At 41.0% G+C, this 16,492-nt stretch overlaps 1 protein-coding gene across 2 annotated transcripts in view; it reads left to right on the top strand.

Moving 5' to 3' along the window:
• The first annotated feature begins 867 nt into the window (after nucleotides 1–867).
• ORC2 (origin recognition complex subunit 2) overlaps nucleotides 868–16,492 on the top strand; it is a 29,703-nt gene continuing 14,078 nt past the window's right edge. For both annotated transcript variants that reach the window (XM_081096142.1, XM_081096141.1), the window contains exons 1-10: nucleotides 868–1,138; nucleotides 2,859–2,940; nucleotides 6,098–6,201; nucleotides 6,662–6,805; nucleotides 7,824–7,913; nucleotides 10,457–10,549; nucleotides 11,214–11,245; nucleotides 13,196–13,256; nucleotides 14,007–14,200; nucleotides 15,404–15,502. In XM_081096142.1, coding sequence (XP_080952268.1) covers nucleotides 6,105–6,201; nucleotides 6,662–6,805; nucleotides 7,824–7,913; nucleotides 10,457–10,549; nucleotides 11,214–11,245; nucleotides 13,196–13,256; nucleotides 14,007–14,200; nucleotides 15,404–15,502 — 810 coding nt within the window. In that variant the 5' untranslated portion in view covers nucleotides 868–1,138; nucleotides 2,859–2,940; nucleotides 6,098–6,104. The remainder of the gene's footprint in view (nucleotides 1,139–2,858; nucleotides 2,941–6,097; nucleotides 6,202–6,661; nucleotides 6,806–7,823; nucleotides 7,914–10,456; nucleotides 10,550–11,213; nucleotides 11,246–13,195; nucleotides 13,257–14,006; nucleotides 14,201–15,403; nucleotides 15,503–16,492) is intronic.

The following is a 16,492-nucleotide window of genomic DNA, read 5'->3' as shown; positions in this document are numbered from 1 at the left end:
GAATCAGGGCTGACAGTGCCCCAGCAATAACATAACCCACGGCTGAAGGTGGGATCGCGTGGCCCTGCGAGGAATTGGGCTCCCTCCTCTCTGGTTCCCCAGTGCGTCACCAGAGAACCGCCACTGCCCAGTCACCACAGCGCAGCGGCAGCTCCTGCATTGAGCGTCTGCCCCCTGGTGGTCAGTGTGTGGTCAGGTACTGGCCAATTGGCCAGTGGGATGGTCACTTTGCCTTTTATATATATAGATGTTATACTTGCTCATCTTGAAAACCTCAGGAAATATAAAGTACAAAAGAAAACATCATTAAAATATAATATAGTGAATAACCCTGCCCAGTGCTTGGTTGGAGCGTCACCAGTGCACGGAAGGGTCGCAGGTTCCATTCCCGCCCGGGGTTGGGGCGTGTACGGGTCAACGGATCCATGCATCTCTCTCTCCTTCCCTCCCTTCCACTTTCTAAAAATCAAAGGGGGAAAAAATAATCCTCGGGCTAGGATTAACACCAAAAAACCACACAAGAGAAACAAAAACACATACTTTTTTTTAAAAAACGGGAATTCATTCTTACTATATTTTTCCTAAAAAAACAACACCGTATCTAGAGAAATCAATGAACACTTTTAAGATTCTCTCTGGGGAGAGAAACCGCTAAACGCGGACCTCCTGGGAACCAGCCTGCACTCCCGCCCCCTCCAGCTCCCTCCCCGCCCCCGGAAACGGAAGAATGAAGGAAAGGCCCCCGCCCCGCGCGTGCGGATTAGTTTCCCTCAGGTTTCTTGGTGGGCGGGGCCCCCAGGTCGGCGCCGGGTGGCCAGCAGAGCCGTCGCTCTCGGCCGGTGCCGCTCCCTATTGGTTCCCCGGAGCCCCGCCCCCGGAGCAGGGCGGGAGATTCGGTGTGTCCCAGCGGCGCTCCCTCCCCCGCCAGGGTCTGGGGGTTTGGTCTGGACCCTGCAACCCGGCTCCTCGTACCCGAATTCTGCCTCCCCCTCGGCCGAAGCCGCCTTCCCCGCCGCGACCCCCGCAGCGGGGCAGCGTCCGGCGGGCGCGAGGCGGCCGAGCCGCGCCGGCGGAGACAGCGGTGCGTGGTGGGCGCCGCGCAGCCCGCCTTCCTCTCGCTGAGCTCCCTGCTGGTGAGGTGAGTCCTGATGCGTCGGACGTGGGGCGCGGGTCCCCGGGTCTCCCCTCGGCACACGCGCCGGGGCCGCTGCGTCTCCCCCGTTTCTCTCCCAGGCTGTCCCAGCCCGCGGCCCCTGAGACCCCCGCTGGCGGAGCGCAGCCAACGGGTCGGCGGCGCGAGGCCCAGGCCGAGGTCAGTCAACTCGTGTTGGGGTGACGGGCTCCCTGTGGGAAGACCGTTCGTCTGTCTGCCCGGCGGTGACAGGCCTCCTGTGCCAGGGCCGCCTGCGACCCACGTGCCCGCGGTGGTAGAGGGAGGACTGCACGCAGTTGTATCCGTCAGGAGCGGAGTGGTGTCCGGGCGGAGGAGCGGCCCCGGGAGGCCGGCGGGACCGAGGTTGCGTCCCGGGACCGCCCTGCAGCGAACCCCCGTGCGGCGCCCCCGCTCGGAAGCGCGGAGTGAAGCCAGCGGGTCAGCCCTCAGCCGTGCAGGGGTGACAAGCCGGGCCCTTCCGTAGGGCTTTTGCAGGGAACCGATGTGGACGCATAACGTGTGGAACCATCACAGCTGAACTCCTAAGGCAGCGGTTCTCAACCTGTGGGTCGCGACCCCTTTGGCAGTCGAACGACCCTTTCACAGAGGTCGCCTAAGACCATCCTGCATATCAGATATTTGCATGACGATTCTTAACAGTAGCAACATGACAGTTATGAAGTAGCAAAGAAAATAATTTTATGGTTGGGTCACAACATGAGGAACTGTATTTAAAGGGCCAGAAGGTTGAGAACCACTGGACCTAAGGGAACCATCACAGCTGAACTCCTAGGGGAAGCAGCACAGCTGTTCCCCCTTAACTTGCAGGTGGGGAGCGCGTGGCCCTGGCACAGCACCCCGTCCTCCTCTGTGCGGCACCTTCCAGCCAGCCGCTCGGTGGGCTGCAGAGCCGTCCCAGAGATCTGCATGCTCAAGTGGGAGTTGAGAGTAAAAATAGCCACACACTGGAACGTTTAATGGGCATTTTCATACGCTTGGCACATGATTTCATTTAATAACCTCAACGTTGTCCAAAGCCACACAGTTACGAAGTGTGAAGTTAAGGTCAGAACCCGGGTTTATCTGATATTAAAATTGGTGCCTAACATTTATTTAACTCAGTTTACTCATCTGTAAATAAGGGGGGAATGATATACATTTTTTTTTTAACCTCAATGGACTTAATGATCTAGTATGCATAAAAGTGCCTAAAACAGTGCCTGGCAAATAGGCCCTCAAAAAAGCTTTATACAGATATAAAGAAATCATAAGTTTATTTTATACAAATGTCACGTAGATGCGCTAAACTTTCTATACACCTGTGTTCTCATCATAAGCAATATCCTAGGTAGGTAGATGGACCAGAAGGATGTGTCGGCTGGCAGTGTTCACTAAATCATAGATGAAGTGTTGTCTTTATGCACAAAGCATAAACCTAATTGAGTTGCTGTGAGGATTAAATGAGAATACATAGAGAATATTCAAAACTGTGCCGAGCGCAGTATGTGCTCAAAATTCGGCCTCTTCCCTGTATCCGCCCCCGATCCAGGTCTCAGTGACTAAGGTTTCCTGGCCAAAATGGTAATGGTCATTTTACCCGACACTGCTGTCATTACAACTTTGACTTTGTAAGAACTGCATTTATCTGTTTAACTTGTTTGTTAAAACCCATCACCTTGTTTGGTTGCTTTTGTTTTCCTATTAGCTGACGCTGGCTGAGTTCTTGTTTCAGTTACTGGTGACTGCACCTGAATTTTCCAGCTGCAGAATGTGTAATGCCTTTACAGGTAAGTCATTTAAGTGCTAGTTCCAACATTTAGTAAGTTGTCTGTCTCCATGCAAATAACTGACTCATGAGGGGTACAGTCAGTAGTTCCTCTTGTCAGGAGAAAAGGTAAAAGTAGTATTTATAAGAGAGGGGGAAAAATCATTTTGGGGGTAAACTGATTAGCTTGCAGTTCATTGGAATCATTAATTAATATCAGGCTATTGGTCTTAGAAGTTATGAAGCTAACTTTTGTCAGAGTAGCTAGAGTTGATTAATCTTTTGTCTGCCAAACTCATGTTTGTTCAATGAAGAACTGACTATAAAATATTGGAAAGATTTATGGTTACTATTTAGTTACCAAGATACCTAGAAAGCCGTATTTATATTTGTAAAGTTGTTTGGTAAGAATGCAGTAATATAGAGAGAACCAAGATGGCGGCATAGGTTAATGCCGGAGTTTGCTGCCTTGAACAACTACTTCAAAAGTGAAACTAAAAAACGGAAGGGACATCACCCAGAACCACAGGAACGCTGGCTGAGTGGAAGTCCTACAACTAGGAGGAAAGAGAAACGCATACGGACACTCAGAGGAGGCGCAGTGCTGAAGTCAACTTCTGAGGTGCAGAGTGCGCGGAGCGGGCTGGCGGCGAAGGGCGCGGTGGGCGTTTTCAATCGGGAGGGAGTCGCAGACTCTGAGCTCCAGATACAGGCGAGTCTTTAGGGACCCAGTCTCAAACAGGAGAAGCAGGACTGTCTGGCTTCGGTCAGAGCGAGTGCAGCTTTCTCTCCGAGGTTTGCAGCGGGTGCTGGGACTCAGAGAGGCAGAGCTCCTGGGGACAGGACTGAGAGCCGCCATAACTGCTCTCTCCGGCCCACCCTGTTGATCCTGTGCGACCCGCCCCGCCCAAGCCCTGCACAGAGGCATTTGCCGGATAGCCTCAGGCAAAGGCTAGATTAGCACCTCCCTAGAAGACAGAAGTTCTCTCACTGCAGACACAGCTGATTCTCATAGCCACCTGGCCTGGAGGTCAAACCCTCCCTGGTATTAGCTACAACAATCAAGGTTTAACTATAAAACTGCGCACAAAGACCACTAGGGGGTGCACCAAGGAAGCATAACAAAATGTGGAGACAAAGAAACAGGACAAAATTGTCAATGGAAGATATAGAGTTCAGAACCACACTTTTAAGGTCTCTCAAGAACTGTTTAGAAGCCGCCGATAATGAGATCTACAAGAAAACTAATGAGACCCTCGATGTTATGTTGGGGAACCAACTAGAAATTAAGCATACACGGACTGAAATAACGAATATTATACAGACTCCCGACAGCAGACCAGAGGAGCGCAAGAATCAAGTCAATGATTTGAAATGCGAGGAAGCAAAAAACACCCAACCGGAAAAGCAAAATGAAAAAAGAATCCAAAAATGCGAGGATAGTGTAAGGAGCCTCTGGGACAGCTTCAAGCGTACCAACATCAGAATTATAGGGGTGCCAGAAGATGAGAGAGAGCAAGATATTGAAAACCTATTTGAAGAAATAATGACAGAAAACTTCCCCCACCTGGTGAAAGAAATGGACTTACAGGTCCAAGAAGCACGGAGAACCCCAAACAAAAGGAATCCAAAGAGGACCACACCAAGACACATCATAATTAAAATGCCAAGAGCAAAAGATAAAGAGAGAATCTTAAAAACAGCAAGAGAAAGAAACTCAGTTACCTACAAGGGAATACCCATACGACTGTCAACTGATTTCTCAACAGAAACTTTGCAGGCCAGAAGGGAGTGGCAAGAAATATTCAAAGTGATGAATACCAAGAACCTACAACCAAGATTACTTTACCCAGCAAAGCTATCATTCATAATTGAAGGTCAGATAAAGAGCTTCACAGATAAGGAAAAGCTAAAGGAGTTCATCACCACCAAACCAGGATTATATGAAATGCTGAAAGGTATCCTTTAAGAAGAGGAAGAGGAAGAAAAAGGTAAAGATACAAATTATGAACAACAAATATGCATCTATCAACAAGTGAATCTAAGAATCAAGTGAATAAATAATCTGATGAACAGAATGAACTGGTGATTATAATAGAATCAGGGACATAGAAAGGGAATGGACTGACTATTCTTGGGGGGGAAAGGGGTGTGGGAGAGGCGGGAAGAGACTGGACAAAAATTGTGCACCTATGGATGAGGACAGTGGGTGGGGAGTGAGGGCGGAGGGTGGGGCGAGAACTGGGAGGAGGGGAGTTGGGGGGGGGGAAAAAGAGGAACAAATGTAATAATCTGAACAATAAAGATTTAATTAAAAAAAAAAGAATTATGATTGCATCCAGAAAAAAAAAAAAAAAAAAAAGAATGCAGTAATAATAATGGGAGGTCTCGAGGGTTATTTGGTCCAGGCTTGGCTCACCAGTGAAATGTACAGACTTCTCGGAAGGGATTATATTAATTCCTAGAGAGCGGAAATTAAAATCCACCAATCTGTATTCTTTGGTTGCACATTTTCTAAACTCATGTGTTAACCATCCCCTTTCTAAATACTATAGCACAAAGTATTTAATCTAGTAAGATTGTAAACAACTACTTTACTTTTTAGTTTACTCCTTTCAAACTTTATTTGTAATGCTATTTTGTACGGTGATTAGTGCTTTCTTTATAGGCAGAATTGTTTTCCTGCTACTACATTTTAGTTGTCTTGATTGGATTTATCCCTTTCCACATCCCAGGAACCACTTCCTCTTTTATCTTTCAGATGAAGCATTGAATTACCTATTATCAAAAACATAATAATAGCCAAGACCGGTTTGGCTCAGTGGGTAGAGCGTCAGCCTGTGGACTGAAAGGTCCTTGGTTCGATTCCGGTCAAGGGCATGTACCTGGGTTGCGGGCACATCCCCAGTGGGAGGTGTGCAGGAGGCAACTGGTCGATGTTTCTCATCGATGTTCTAACTCTCTATCCCTCTCCCTTCCTCTCTGTAAAAAATCAATAAAAATATATATATATAAAAACAACACCATAATAATAACGCAATAATGCATAATATATTTTTCATACGTAAAGACTTCAAAATGTTATACATATACATGTATTCATTATGTTAGTGTTTAATTTCTTTGGCTGTTGATCAGAATTTTTCATCTCTTTTGAGTGCTTTGTCGCTTTTGTTTAGGTTGGCAATGATGAATAAATTGGAATTGAAGGAAGACAATGTGCTGGAGGTTCGGTTTGTGGGAGATGATGATGTTCTTAATCACATTCTTGATAGAGAAGGAGGTAATTAGTAATGGTTATAGATTATTTCACTTTTTAAAATATAGCACTCTATTTTGAAACTATAGCACAAAGTATTTAATCTAGTAAGATTGTAAACAACTACTTTACTTTTTAGTTTACTCCTTTCAAACTTTATTGAAAATTAAAAATAAGCCGTATCTAATATGAAATGATCAGTGGTAATGATAATACACTTTCAAGGTTTTATTTTTTTTTTTAAACTTAGTTATATAAGTGGAAGAGTGGTCAGATTATATTTTTAACTAATTTGAAATAATTTCATAAAGCAAGTCACTTCACTGTTACCTTGATCTTCTTTAATTAAAGATAAAAATACTGAATTTATTCCCATCCTTTTAGTAATGACAATATAAGTAGTATAATTATTTTACTTATTTAAATGTAATGTTTAGAAAGAATTTGTACCTGTCATGTTCTAATTTCTTGGATGTTCTTATAGGAGCTAAATTAAAAAAGGAGCGACCTCAACTTTTGGTCAACACAAAAAAAATAATAAAGAAGCCGGAATATGATTTGAAGGAAGATGGCCGGGAAGTCTTAAAAGATAAGAACTATGTGGAAGTTTTAGAACGAGATGTTCAAGGTACTTGGGGAGAGAGGGAAATGTATACTTACAAATAGCCAAAATTGCTTTGCAGGATACAATAAAGTAGTTTGGCAGGCTAGGCAATGGTGTGCCATATTATTTTTTTCCAAAAAAAAAAAAAATTTTTTTTATTATAAATACACATAACATAAAATTTGCCATCTGTACTATTTTTAAGAGTACAGTTCAGTTGTATTAAATACATTCAAAATGTTGTGCTACAATCACCACCATCCATCTCCAGAACTCTTTTCATGTGGGTGCTATATTAATATGTTTCTCATGAGCAATGCATTGCTTCAGGTTTTTTCTCTGTAGTTGAAAAGGTGGGAAGTACTGAGTTTCTATTATAGGTATTTTCTCCACAGGTTTTTTTTTTTTAATTGATTTTTAGAGAGGGGAAGGGAGTGAGAGAGAGAAAGAGAAACATCAGTCAGTTGCTTCTCACACATGCCCCAACCAGGGATTGAAAGATCATGGGTTCGATTCCTACTTAAGGGCACATACTTGGTTTGCAAGGTGCGTGCAGGAGGCAGCCAATCATGTGTCTCTCTCTCATCCATGTTTCTCTCTCTTCCTCCCTCCTTTCCACTCTCTCTAAAAATCAATGGAGCCTGGCTCAGTGGTTGAGTGTCGACCTATGAACCAGGAGGTCACACTTGGATTCCCAGTCAGGCAGGGCCCAAGTTGCAGGGTTGGCCCCCAGTAGGGTGCGTGCAGGAGGCAGTCAACCAATGATTCTCTCTCATCATTGATGTTTCTATCTCTCTGTCTCTCTCCCTTACTCTCTGAAATCAATAAAAATAAAAAAGTAAAGTTAAAAAAAATAAAATTTGTAAAAACAGTATCATAGTCTGTTGTGTATTTTTTTTATTTTAAAATATTTTATGTATATTATTAAACCTTTATGTAAGGTAGTGATGGGTACAAATTTAAGTTTTTAGTTAAAACTTTGTCCTTTTTTTCTGTTAATTAAATACAATTTTTTCTAAATACATGTTGTATTTTCTTTCAGAATCTTTGAAAAATGGCTCTGCTACCGTTGGTGGGAATAAAGTTTATTCTTTTCAGAATAGGAAACACCCTGAAAAGATGGCTAAATTAGGTATGTTGATTTTTGTAATCACTATTCACCTTTTCTAAAAAGGTGTGTTTAACCACATTCCCCATTGCATTCCCTAAAGGCATGATGAGGGATGTCATTGTATGTTATTGAGCATACTTAAAGTTATTAGTTTTTGTTTTTATGTGTTCAGATGTCTTCTGTTCTCAGCTAGATTATAAGCTTCTAATAGTAGGAACCCTGTCTTCCTTTTCTTCCCACAACCTCTAGCATAGGTTCTTAACAAGGTTTTGTTCATTAAGTGAGGCATATTCTGAATTTGTTACATAAGGGTTTTACACTATATATAGAAAACTATGTATATAAAAGTGTTGGGAATGTGCTCTTCTAACTTTTTTTTACCCAGGTTACCATTTATACCAGTTACACATGAATTACTGATTTTCAGAGAATAAAACATTAAAATTAAACTGTCAAAGAAAATAACATGTGAAAGCACTTTGAAAATTAAGGTGGTCCATAAGCCTCTGAAATTCTAGGAAGACAGTAAACCCTTGATTTTGCGGACCTCAATTTAACAGACTTCAGATTTAATGAACAAAATTTCCAGTCTATATCTCATATATGAAAATTAACACCCTGTTAGTTTTAAAATGCTTTTAACCAAGATTTGCTTATAATGAACAGGGTATATTTTTTGTTATTATTTCACTGTTATTTTTAACAAATTTTAGCGAATAGGTCATATGTTGGAGAAAACACTGTAGTAATTTTGCTGACATAAATAAATACTATACATCTACAACTATAATCTACATATTGAAATCCAAGAATCACTGTTCATAAACAGTGTTCAGCAAATGATTTGCACGTGATCACACTGCTGCAGTCATTGATTCTGTTGTCCCAGACATTACTTTCTGCAGCAGTTTTAACGGTGCTGCAGATGTTCCCACATGCATTAAACAGCCCCAGCCGTGTATACTTGTTTATTTGCAGCGACTGGTGAATCACACATGCATTTAATAGACCTATTCAATATAAATTTAAAATTGTAGTAATATACATAGAAAACTTTTCTGTGATATTAAACTTCATATGTACTTAATTTTAATTATACATATGTGTCTACATAAGTAAAAACAGGTGAACTAACCAATTTGTCAATTTTTTAACATGCACATTTGGAAAACCTCCTTTATTTATTGTATAACGGATTTTCGGCTTTAACTGACACCCCTTGCCTGAAAATTAGTTCATTATAATGAGGTTTTCCTGGTAAAATGTATCCTATATATATAAAAGCCTAAGTGACTGTGACCAGTCACTATGATGTGCACTGACCACCAGGGGACAGACGCTCAATGCAGGAGCTTCCCCCTGGTGGTCAGTGCGCTCCCACAGCCAACCTCCCGCTGCCAGCCTAACTCCCGCGGTCCCTCCCCCTGGCCGGCCAGGCCGAGGGACCCCACCCATGCATGAATTCGTGCACTGGGCCTCTAGTGATTGTATAAGAGGGTTTATAATCTATCATAAAGCACCAACGTATATTGCTTAAGTGGAAGGCTTTGTAAAATACAGAAAACCTGTCCAGGACGAGTAGATAAATGCAAACAAAAGAGCCAAGTAGAAAGGATGTGGGGGAGTTCAACCAACTTGCAGAAAGATGACTTTAGAGAAATGGAAAATAGATTGGTTACATAGGATCAGATAATAAATAACCTGATGAGAAGCTATCATTAGACAAAGAGGAATTTTACTTTAAAATTTCCAATATGTTGCAGACCAGGTGTGTAAAGTACAATGCAAATAAATTGTTAGGAAAATTAAAATAAAAAGACATGCATATATGCCCTATTTTTTTTGTTATTAGAGTAAGTAACCATACATGGGGAACTCATTCTTTTTCCTTTTGAACGCTTCCTTTTTCCCCCCTTGATCCGTTTTTAGGTTAATAATTATTTAAAAGCAGATAGAATAATTTTGTTTCAATGTAAAACCAAAATGATCCCAGTCAGCTAAGTTACTTTGTATGTGGCTTTTTGTTGTGAAGTTTTTCCCCTATCCTGTGGATCAGTCTTTTATCCAAAAATGGCATATTGTTCAGGCACAAAGAGAAGGCCAACGCCTGAGCCTCAGGCAAACTTACAGGTAGGCTGTTGGGGAGGACGAGGACAGTGAAAAAAAGTAGCCAGGGACCAGGAGAATGTTATTGAACCCAAATAAAAGAGTAACTTCAGAGAAAGATTGAAAATCTCTAATGAGTGATACAGAGAACCAAGGAGGGTAAGAAAATGAAGAAGCCAGTGCATTTGTGGGGACTCTCATGAGTATCTTGGGTCAGTTTCAAGATTGGGGCATAAAACTGTGTGGAATAGGTTAGAAGGAGTTTGAGTCAGTAAAGTGGCTTTAATTTACAAAATTCAAGGCCCCCCCTCCCTTTTTTTTAAGCCGAAGGTAATAGTAGCAGGCAGGCTTCTTTTTTTTTTTTTTTTTTTAAAGACTTTATATAAGTGAAATAAAGCTATTTCCCCTCTACATCTATTGTCTGTTAAAAGGTTTTTATATCTTTGTTCTGTTTATAGCTTCAGAACTAGCAAAAACTCCAAGAAAAAATGTGTCATTCAGTTTGAAGAATGATCCTGAAATTATGACAAACATTCCTCAGTGTAGCAAGGGTAAGATTTTACCTGTTATTTGAAGAGGGTTTTCTTAGTTGCTTCAAGTTATAGTACTTACTTTTTTTTTTCCTTGTCATGAGTACGTATTTACGTATTTTATTTTTCTATTCTGGAAATTCATTCAACAACCTGTGTGCCTTAGTATACCCATGTTTAGCTATCAATAAAGATCTGTGCTGGTTGAAGTTGTGCAGATTGATAGGGCCAACTAGAAACAGTTGTAAAATCCTGTTGTTAAAAAAAAAAAATGCTGTTGTCATTTGCTTGAGGTAGACAATTGTTCGCAGAAGATTTGCTTTGGCAAATATTATTTGAAATAACACTTATAATTTGGAGAATTGTGCAGCAGTTGTTTTTGAGTGACCCATTTGAACTAGGTTGAACTGTGTCCTTTTAAAATAATGAATAATGAAAAGGGCTCCATTTTTTTCTTGCTATATGAATGCTATAGAAGTTCAGGACACAGCTGTCACTAATCACAGTGATCACGTAATTAATAACAATAATTCAGCCTCTAGTGGAGATGCAATTAATTGAGAATTCAGTAATATGTGATGGCTTCTGGGTAGAAACTGCAACTTTGCTTTTAATGAAGCTTGCTAGACTGTGATGAAAAGTGAAGTATTTATAGTAAGTAATGGCTTTTTGTTTCATTCTTTAGGGCATTTGACTTCAGATGAAGTTCAATTGAAGGTAAGCAATTGACTAAAAAACTAGCAAAAACCTTAGTGTTACAAAGTAAAACAAGTTGAAAAATAGAGCTTTCGTCTCTTGATTTGTATAGTGCTTTATGATTGACAGGTATTTGCCAATTAAATACCTAACTTATAAATGAAGAATCCGAGGTTCAGAGAGGTGAAGTGACTTGTCTGAGTTCACTTAGATAAGGAGGAAAGTTGGGGAATGAAGCCAGGTCTTTTGGACCCTACAGCATGCCTTTTCTGTGTTAGAATTATCCCTGGTATTTTCAACTTAGTAGACCTGGCCTGGAACTTTTTTTTTTTTTAATATATTTTTTAATTGATTTTTTACAGAGAGGAAGGGAGAAGGATAGAGAGCTAGAAACATCGATGAGAAACATCGATCAGCTGCCTCCTGCACATCTCCTACTGGGGATGTGCCTGCAACCAAGGTACATGCCCTTGACCGGAATCGAACCTGGGACTCTTCAGTCCGCAGGCGGACGTTCTATCCACTGAGCCAAACCGGTTAGGGCTGGCCTGGAACTTTCATGGTTTGGTTTTGCTTTGCTTTTATAGATAATATTCTGTTGTTTCTTGGGGGATTGGACCCAAGATCCATGAAGTCCATTAGTCTACCTTTTTAGGATTTACATTTGGAAACTACATTCCAGGTTAGCGGAAAGGATTTGAGAATTTTTATGCTCTCCTCTATGATTTTGTGCTTTTGTTTTTTCATTATGCCTTGTTAAGTGGCCGTGGCTGGATGTGGGCAAGCCCAGATGGGCAAGGCGAATCCATGATAATGAGTGAGTGGTGAGTGTGTCCAGGTCTGGGTGGTTTTTGATTTGGACATCCTAGACCAGCCGTGAGCAAACTACGGCCCGCGGGCCGGATCCGGCCCGTTTGAAATGAATAAAACTATTGAAAAAAAAGACCGTACCCTTTTATGTAATGATGTTTACTTTGAATTTATATTAGTTTACACAAACACTCCATCCATGCTTTTGTTCCGGCCCTCCGGTCCAGTTTAAGAACCCATTGTGGCCCTCGAGTCAAAAAGTTTGCCCACCCCTGCACTAGACTGTATATAGGCTAAATTCATGCCCTTTATAAGAATGTGAGTATTCAGGGCCATGGTTATGGCTTATGCAGAAATGTCCTATTTAGGCAGTCTAGGTGTGGGATTAGACATGTCAGAGTCTCCTTTATCTTTAATAGTGCTTCTTTCCTTGAGAGCTTGTTTGGAGGTTCTAGCAGGGGAGCGCAGCTACTCATATACCCTTGACCGAAGACCAGTCCTCTCCTGGGGGGGGGGGGGAGTGAGGTCGTCCTCTTCGACTGAGCGCGCAGCTTCAGGAGGGATGCACATGGATCGGTGAGGGAGGGGGGGGACACCCGCCTAGCCAGCCAGATCAGCCGAATCAACCCTGGCGATCAGTGGGGTGACACATGTCGCAGCCAGATCGCCCTCACATCCAAAAAATAAAGTAAATAAAATTTAAAAATACTATAAAAATAATAAAAGTCCCATTGCTATATGCATAGGAATGCCTATTTCCTTGTTTACTCATCATCAATGGACATAAATACCTTTTAACAAAAAAAAATTCTGCTAATCTGAAAAATATTTCAAAAGGCTGATATACTTATGTTTTTTCTTTATATAACAATAAAAAAGTACATACATACTTTACAGATATCTAGAATACACTGCTAGAATCACTCTAGGAATCTTGGAATTGTATCATTTTTGTTGTGTCTCCCCCCCCGCCCCCCCCGCAACAAATTCATTTGTCATTGTCTTCTAGTTCTAGGAACTAGGTTCATCTAGTTTTAATTAGTCTATTGAAAGCAAAATATTTTTATTTTCTAGCCTCTTTCACTCAGATCCATCATTAATTCCCATTTCATCATTATTATTTGACTATTTAAACTATATTGTTTCTTTATTTTTAAACAGAACAATGATAAAAGTGAATTTCTGTCAACAGCAACTCGTGTTCTAAGGAAAAGATTAATAGGTATGTATTCCTTTTTTTTAAATATATATTTTTATTGATTTCTTAGAGGAAGGGAGAGGGAGAGATAGAAACATCAATGATGTGAATCATTGGTCCGCTGCCTCCTGCATGCCCCCTAGTGGGGATCGAGCCTGCAACGCAGCATGTGCCCTTCACCAGAATCAAACCCAGGACCCTTCAGTCCACGGGCTGATGCACTATCCACTGAACCAAACTGTCTAGGGCTGTATTTTATTTTCCACTGAGTTTTTTTTTTTTTTTTTTAATATATTTTATTGATTTTTTTTTTTTTTTTTACAGAGAGGAAGGGAGAGGGATAGAGAGTTAGAAACATCGATGAGAGAGAAACATTGATCAGCTGCCTCCTGCACAACCCCTACTGGGGATGTGCCCGCAACCAAGGTGCATGCCCTTGACCGGAATCGAACCCGGGACCCTTCACTGAGCTAAACTGGTAGTAGGTATGACTGACAGTTTCTGCCACTGATTCTGTGTCAGGCATTGTTATTTGCTTTACATACATTTCACTGTAATCTTCACAATGCTCTATTAAATTAGGCACTGTTAGTCTCATTTGATAATTGAGGAAACTGGTCCAAAAACTTAATATAACTAGTTCTGGTGAAATCACCAGCAAGTAATGGCAAAACCAGAAGTCAGATTCTCTTACTTCAAAGCCCACATTCTTCCTGTTACCCCATACCTCTTGTCAAACTGTCAAATTTTCCCAATTGCTTTTTACCCCCACAGCCCCAAGGTCTCATTCTGACAGCGAAAGTGAATATTCTGCTTCCAACTCAGAGGACGATGAAGAGGTTGCACAAGAATTTGAAGAGGACACTAATAAAGTCATACTGAGCCCGAAGACTCAAGCTCAGAATAGAGTAGTTTCAGCTCCTGTTTACAAAGAAACACCTTCTAAGAAAATGAAAAGAGAGAAAACAGTAAGTGAAGAGAGAGACTTAAACCTTCAAGAAAAATTGTGTAATTTTGCAAAGATATGCTACCCTAAGAGAAGAGATCCAAATGGGGGAGTCAGCATACTTTTTTCCTTCACTTCTCTATATTTTGTCAGCCTTTCACATAAATTCCCGTGTATCTTTATCTGTTTCTGGACTTTCTGTGTTGGCATGTTTGTATCCCTGTTTATCTAATAACTAGAGGCCCAATGCATGAAATTTGTGCAAGAATAGGCCTTCCTTCCCCCGGCTGCCAGCACCGGCTTCCCTCTGGCACCCGGGACCTGGGCTTCCCTCCAGCCACCAGCAGGCACTTGGGACCTGGGCTTACCTCGCAGCCCCGGCTTTGTCCAGAAGGACGTCCGGTCTAATTAGCATATTACACTTTTATTATTATAGATACCGTAATGTATGCTGAAAATGACATATCAAGTCAGTTGTATAAAAATGAGCTTTTAATTAAAAATATAGATTGGATAACTGGGGGCAAGATTTCTCAATGTATACCTTCTTATATAGTTTTATTTTTTATAACATTTTTGATGTATTCAAGTAAATGTAGGTAATAAGTAATGTGGCTATGGATCCATGCTGAGCTGCTTGGAAGAAAACCATAGACATCATGGCTTGAGCAAAGGCTAATTAACCTGGTATTTTTGTGTAAAGATTCAGAGCAGTCAGGAAGCCCACTGCTTGATGGCTTCTTATCCCATAGCCACCATGGAGGTTAGCCCTGCTCTAAATCAGTAGAACAAGTTTTATTCCATCTTACTATAATAATAGTGGCAAGTCTTTTTACCTTGCTGTTGATGTCTTCCTCATTTTCACAGTGCTTCAACTGCAGTAATATTAAAGGATTTGCTCAGACTCTGTGAGGCAAGACAAAGGTTCTGATATGTAAACCCCCCCTTTTTAAAGTTTAAGTGGAAATTATATGTTGAGACTTAAGAATTATTTTGGGGAATAGACTACTTTAGTCTAGTCATTTCTTTAACTTTTATGGTCCTAAAAGTTACTCAGTGTTATCACTGCAGTTAAGTTTGCTTGGTCCAAAATCTATGTTGCTTTGAATAGAAGATACTGACTGCCAAATAAAGAATTTCACATATGCTATTTTACACTACTATTACAGTCTGGTTCTGATATAAAACAAATATCTGAAACTAAGAAATTACTTTGCATTTTCAGAGTGACTTAGTAGAAGAATATTTTGAAGCTCACAGCAGTTCAAAAGTTTTAACCTCTGATAGAACACTGCAGAAACTAAAGAAAGCTAAACTGGATCAGGTATGTTGCAAAAAATGTTACTTCTAAATTGTTCTTATTGCAAGCTGATTTGAAGAGTTAAGTATACATAAGCAGAATTATTATCCAGATCAAATGAAACACAAATTAACGTGATGTAACTCTTACATATTTTATTATATACTAAACTAGAGGCCCAGTGCACGGATTCATGCACTAGTGGGATCCCTAGGCCTGGCCTGTGCCCTCTTGCAATCTGGGATCCCTCAGGGGATGTTGGAGGCCCAGTGCACAGTTTTGGCCCGATCTCCGCAGGCCTCTTGTATGTATATAAGATCTTTGGTTAATCTCTTCCCATCCACCCCTCTCCCCACTTCCCTCTGAGATTCATCAGTCTGTTCCATGTTTCCATGCCTGTGCATTGAGCATCTGCCCCCTGGTGGTCAGTGTGCATCATAGTGAACGGTCGAATGGTCGGATAGTCGTTTAGGCTTTTATATATATATATATATATATGTTTCACTGGGTTAGAATTCTAGTTGGCAGACTATAATTACACATTTTTTCTCTTATCATTTCTTCAGGATCTATAATAATCAGAGTCATGGTTTATTTGATAGCCATGCACCATTAATCTTGGTTATTCATTTAAGCCACATATTTATTAAATCTCACACTGTTCATAAAACAATTGACCTGACTCTCTCAGTTACAAACCTTGCAAAAAGCAGAGGATATCTTGCTTCTTGATATTATGGAAAACCTGCTCAGTGCAATACAGTAACAAGTTCTATATACTATGTTCCAGCACCTCATGTTATGAGAAATAACACATAGCTATTGATGCCTCTCTTAGAGAGGAGACAGAACCATTCGAGAGAGAATCTTTCAGTAGAAAGTGGGGTTGATAATCTAAGAAGAAAGAGGTGATTATTAGTTCAGAGAGTATCAAGATTTATTATTCTCTGCAAGCTAGATTTTAGTGCAATTTTCTAAGGTGTTCAGGGTTTTTAACAAGAGTTTTCAACCTAC

This window comes from Myotis nattereri (genome assembly GCF_964212035.1).
Source record: "Myotis nattereri genome assembly, chromosome: 7".
Classification (NCBI taxonomy): domain Eukaryota; kingdom Metazoa; phylum Chordata; class Mammalia; order Chiroptera; family Vespertilionidae; genus Myotis; species Myotis nattereri.
The sequence above is the reverse complement of the archived record's forward strand: the minus strand, read 5'-3'. Positions and strand labels throughout refer to the sequence as shown.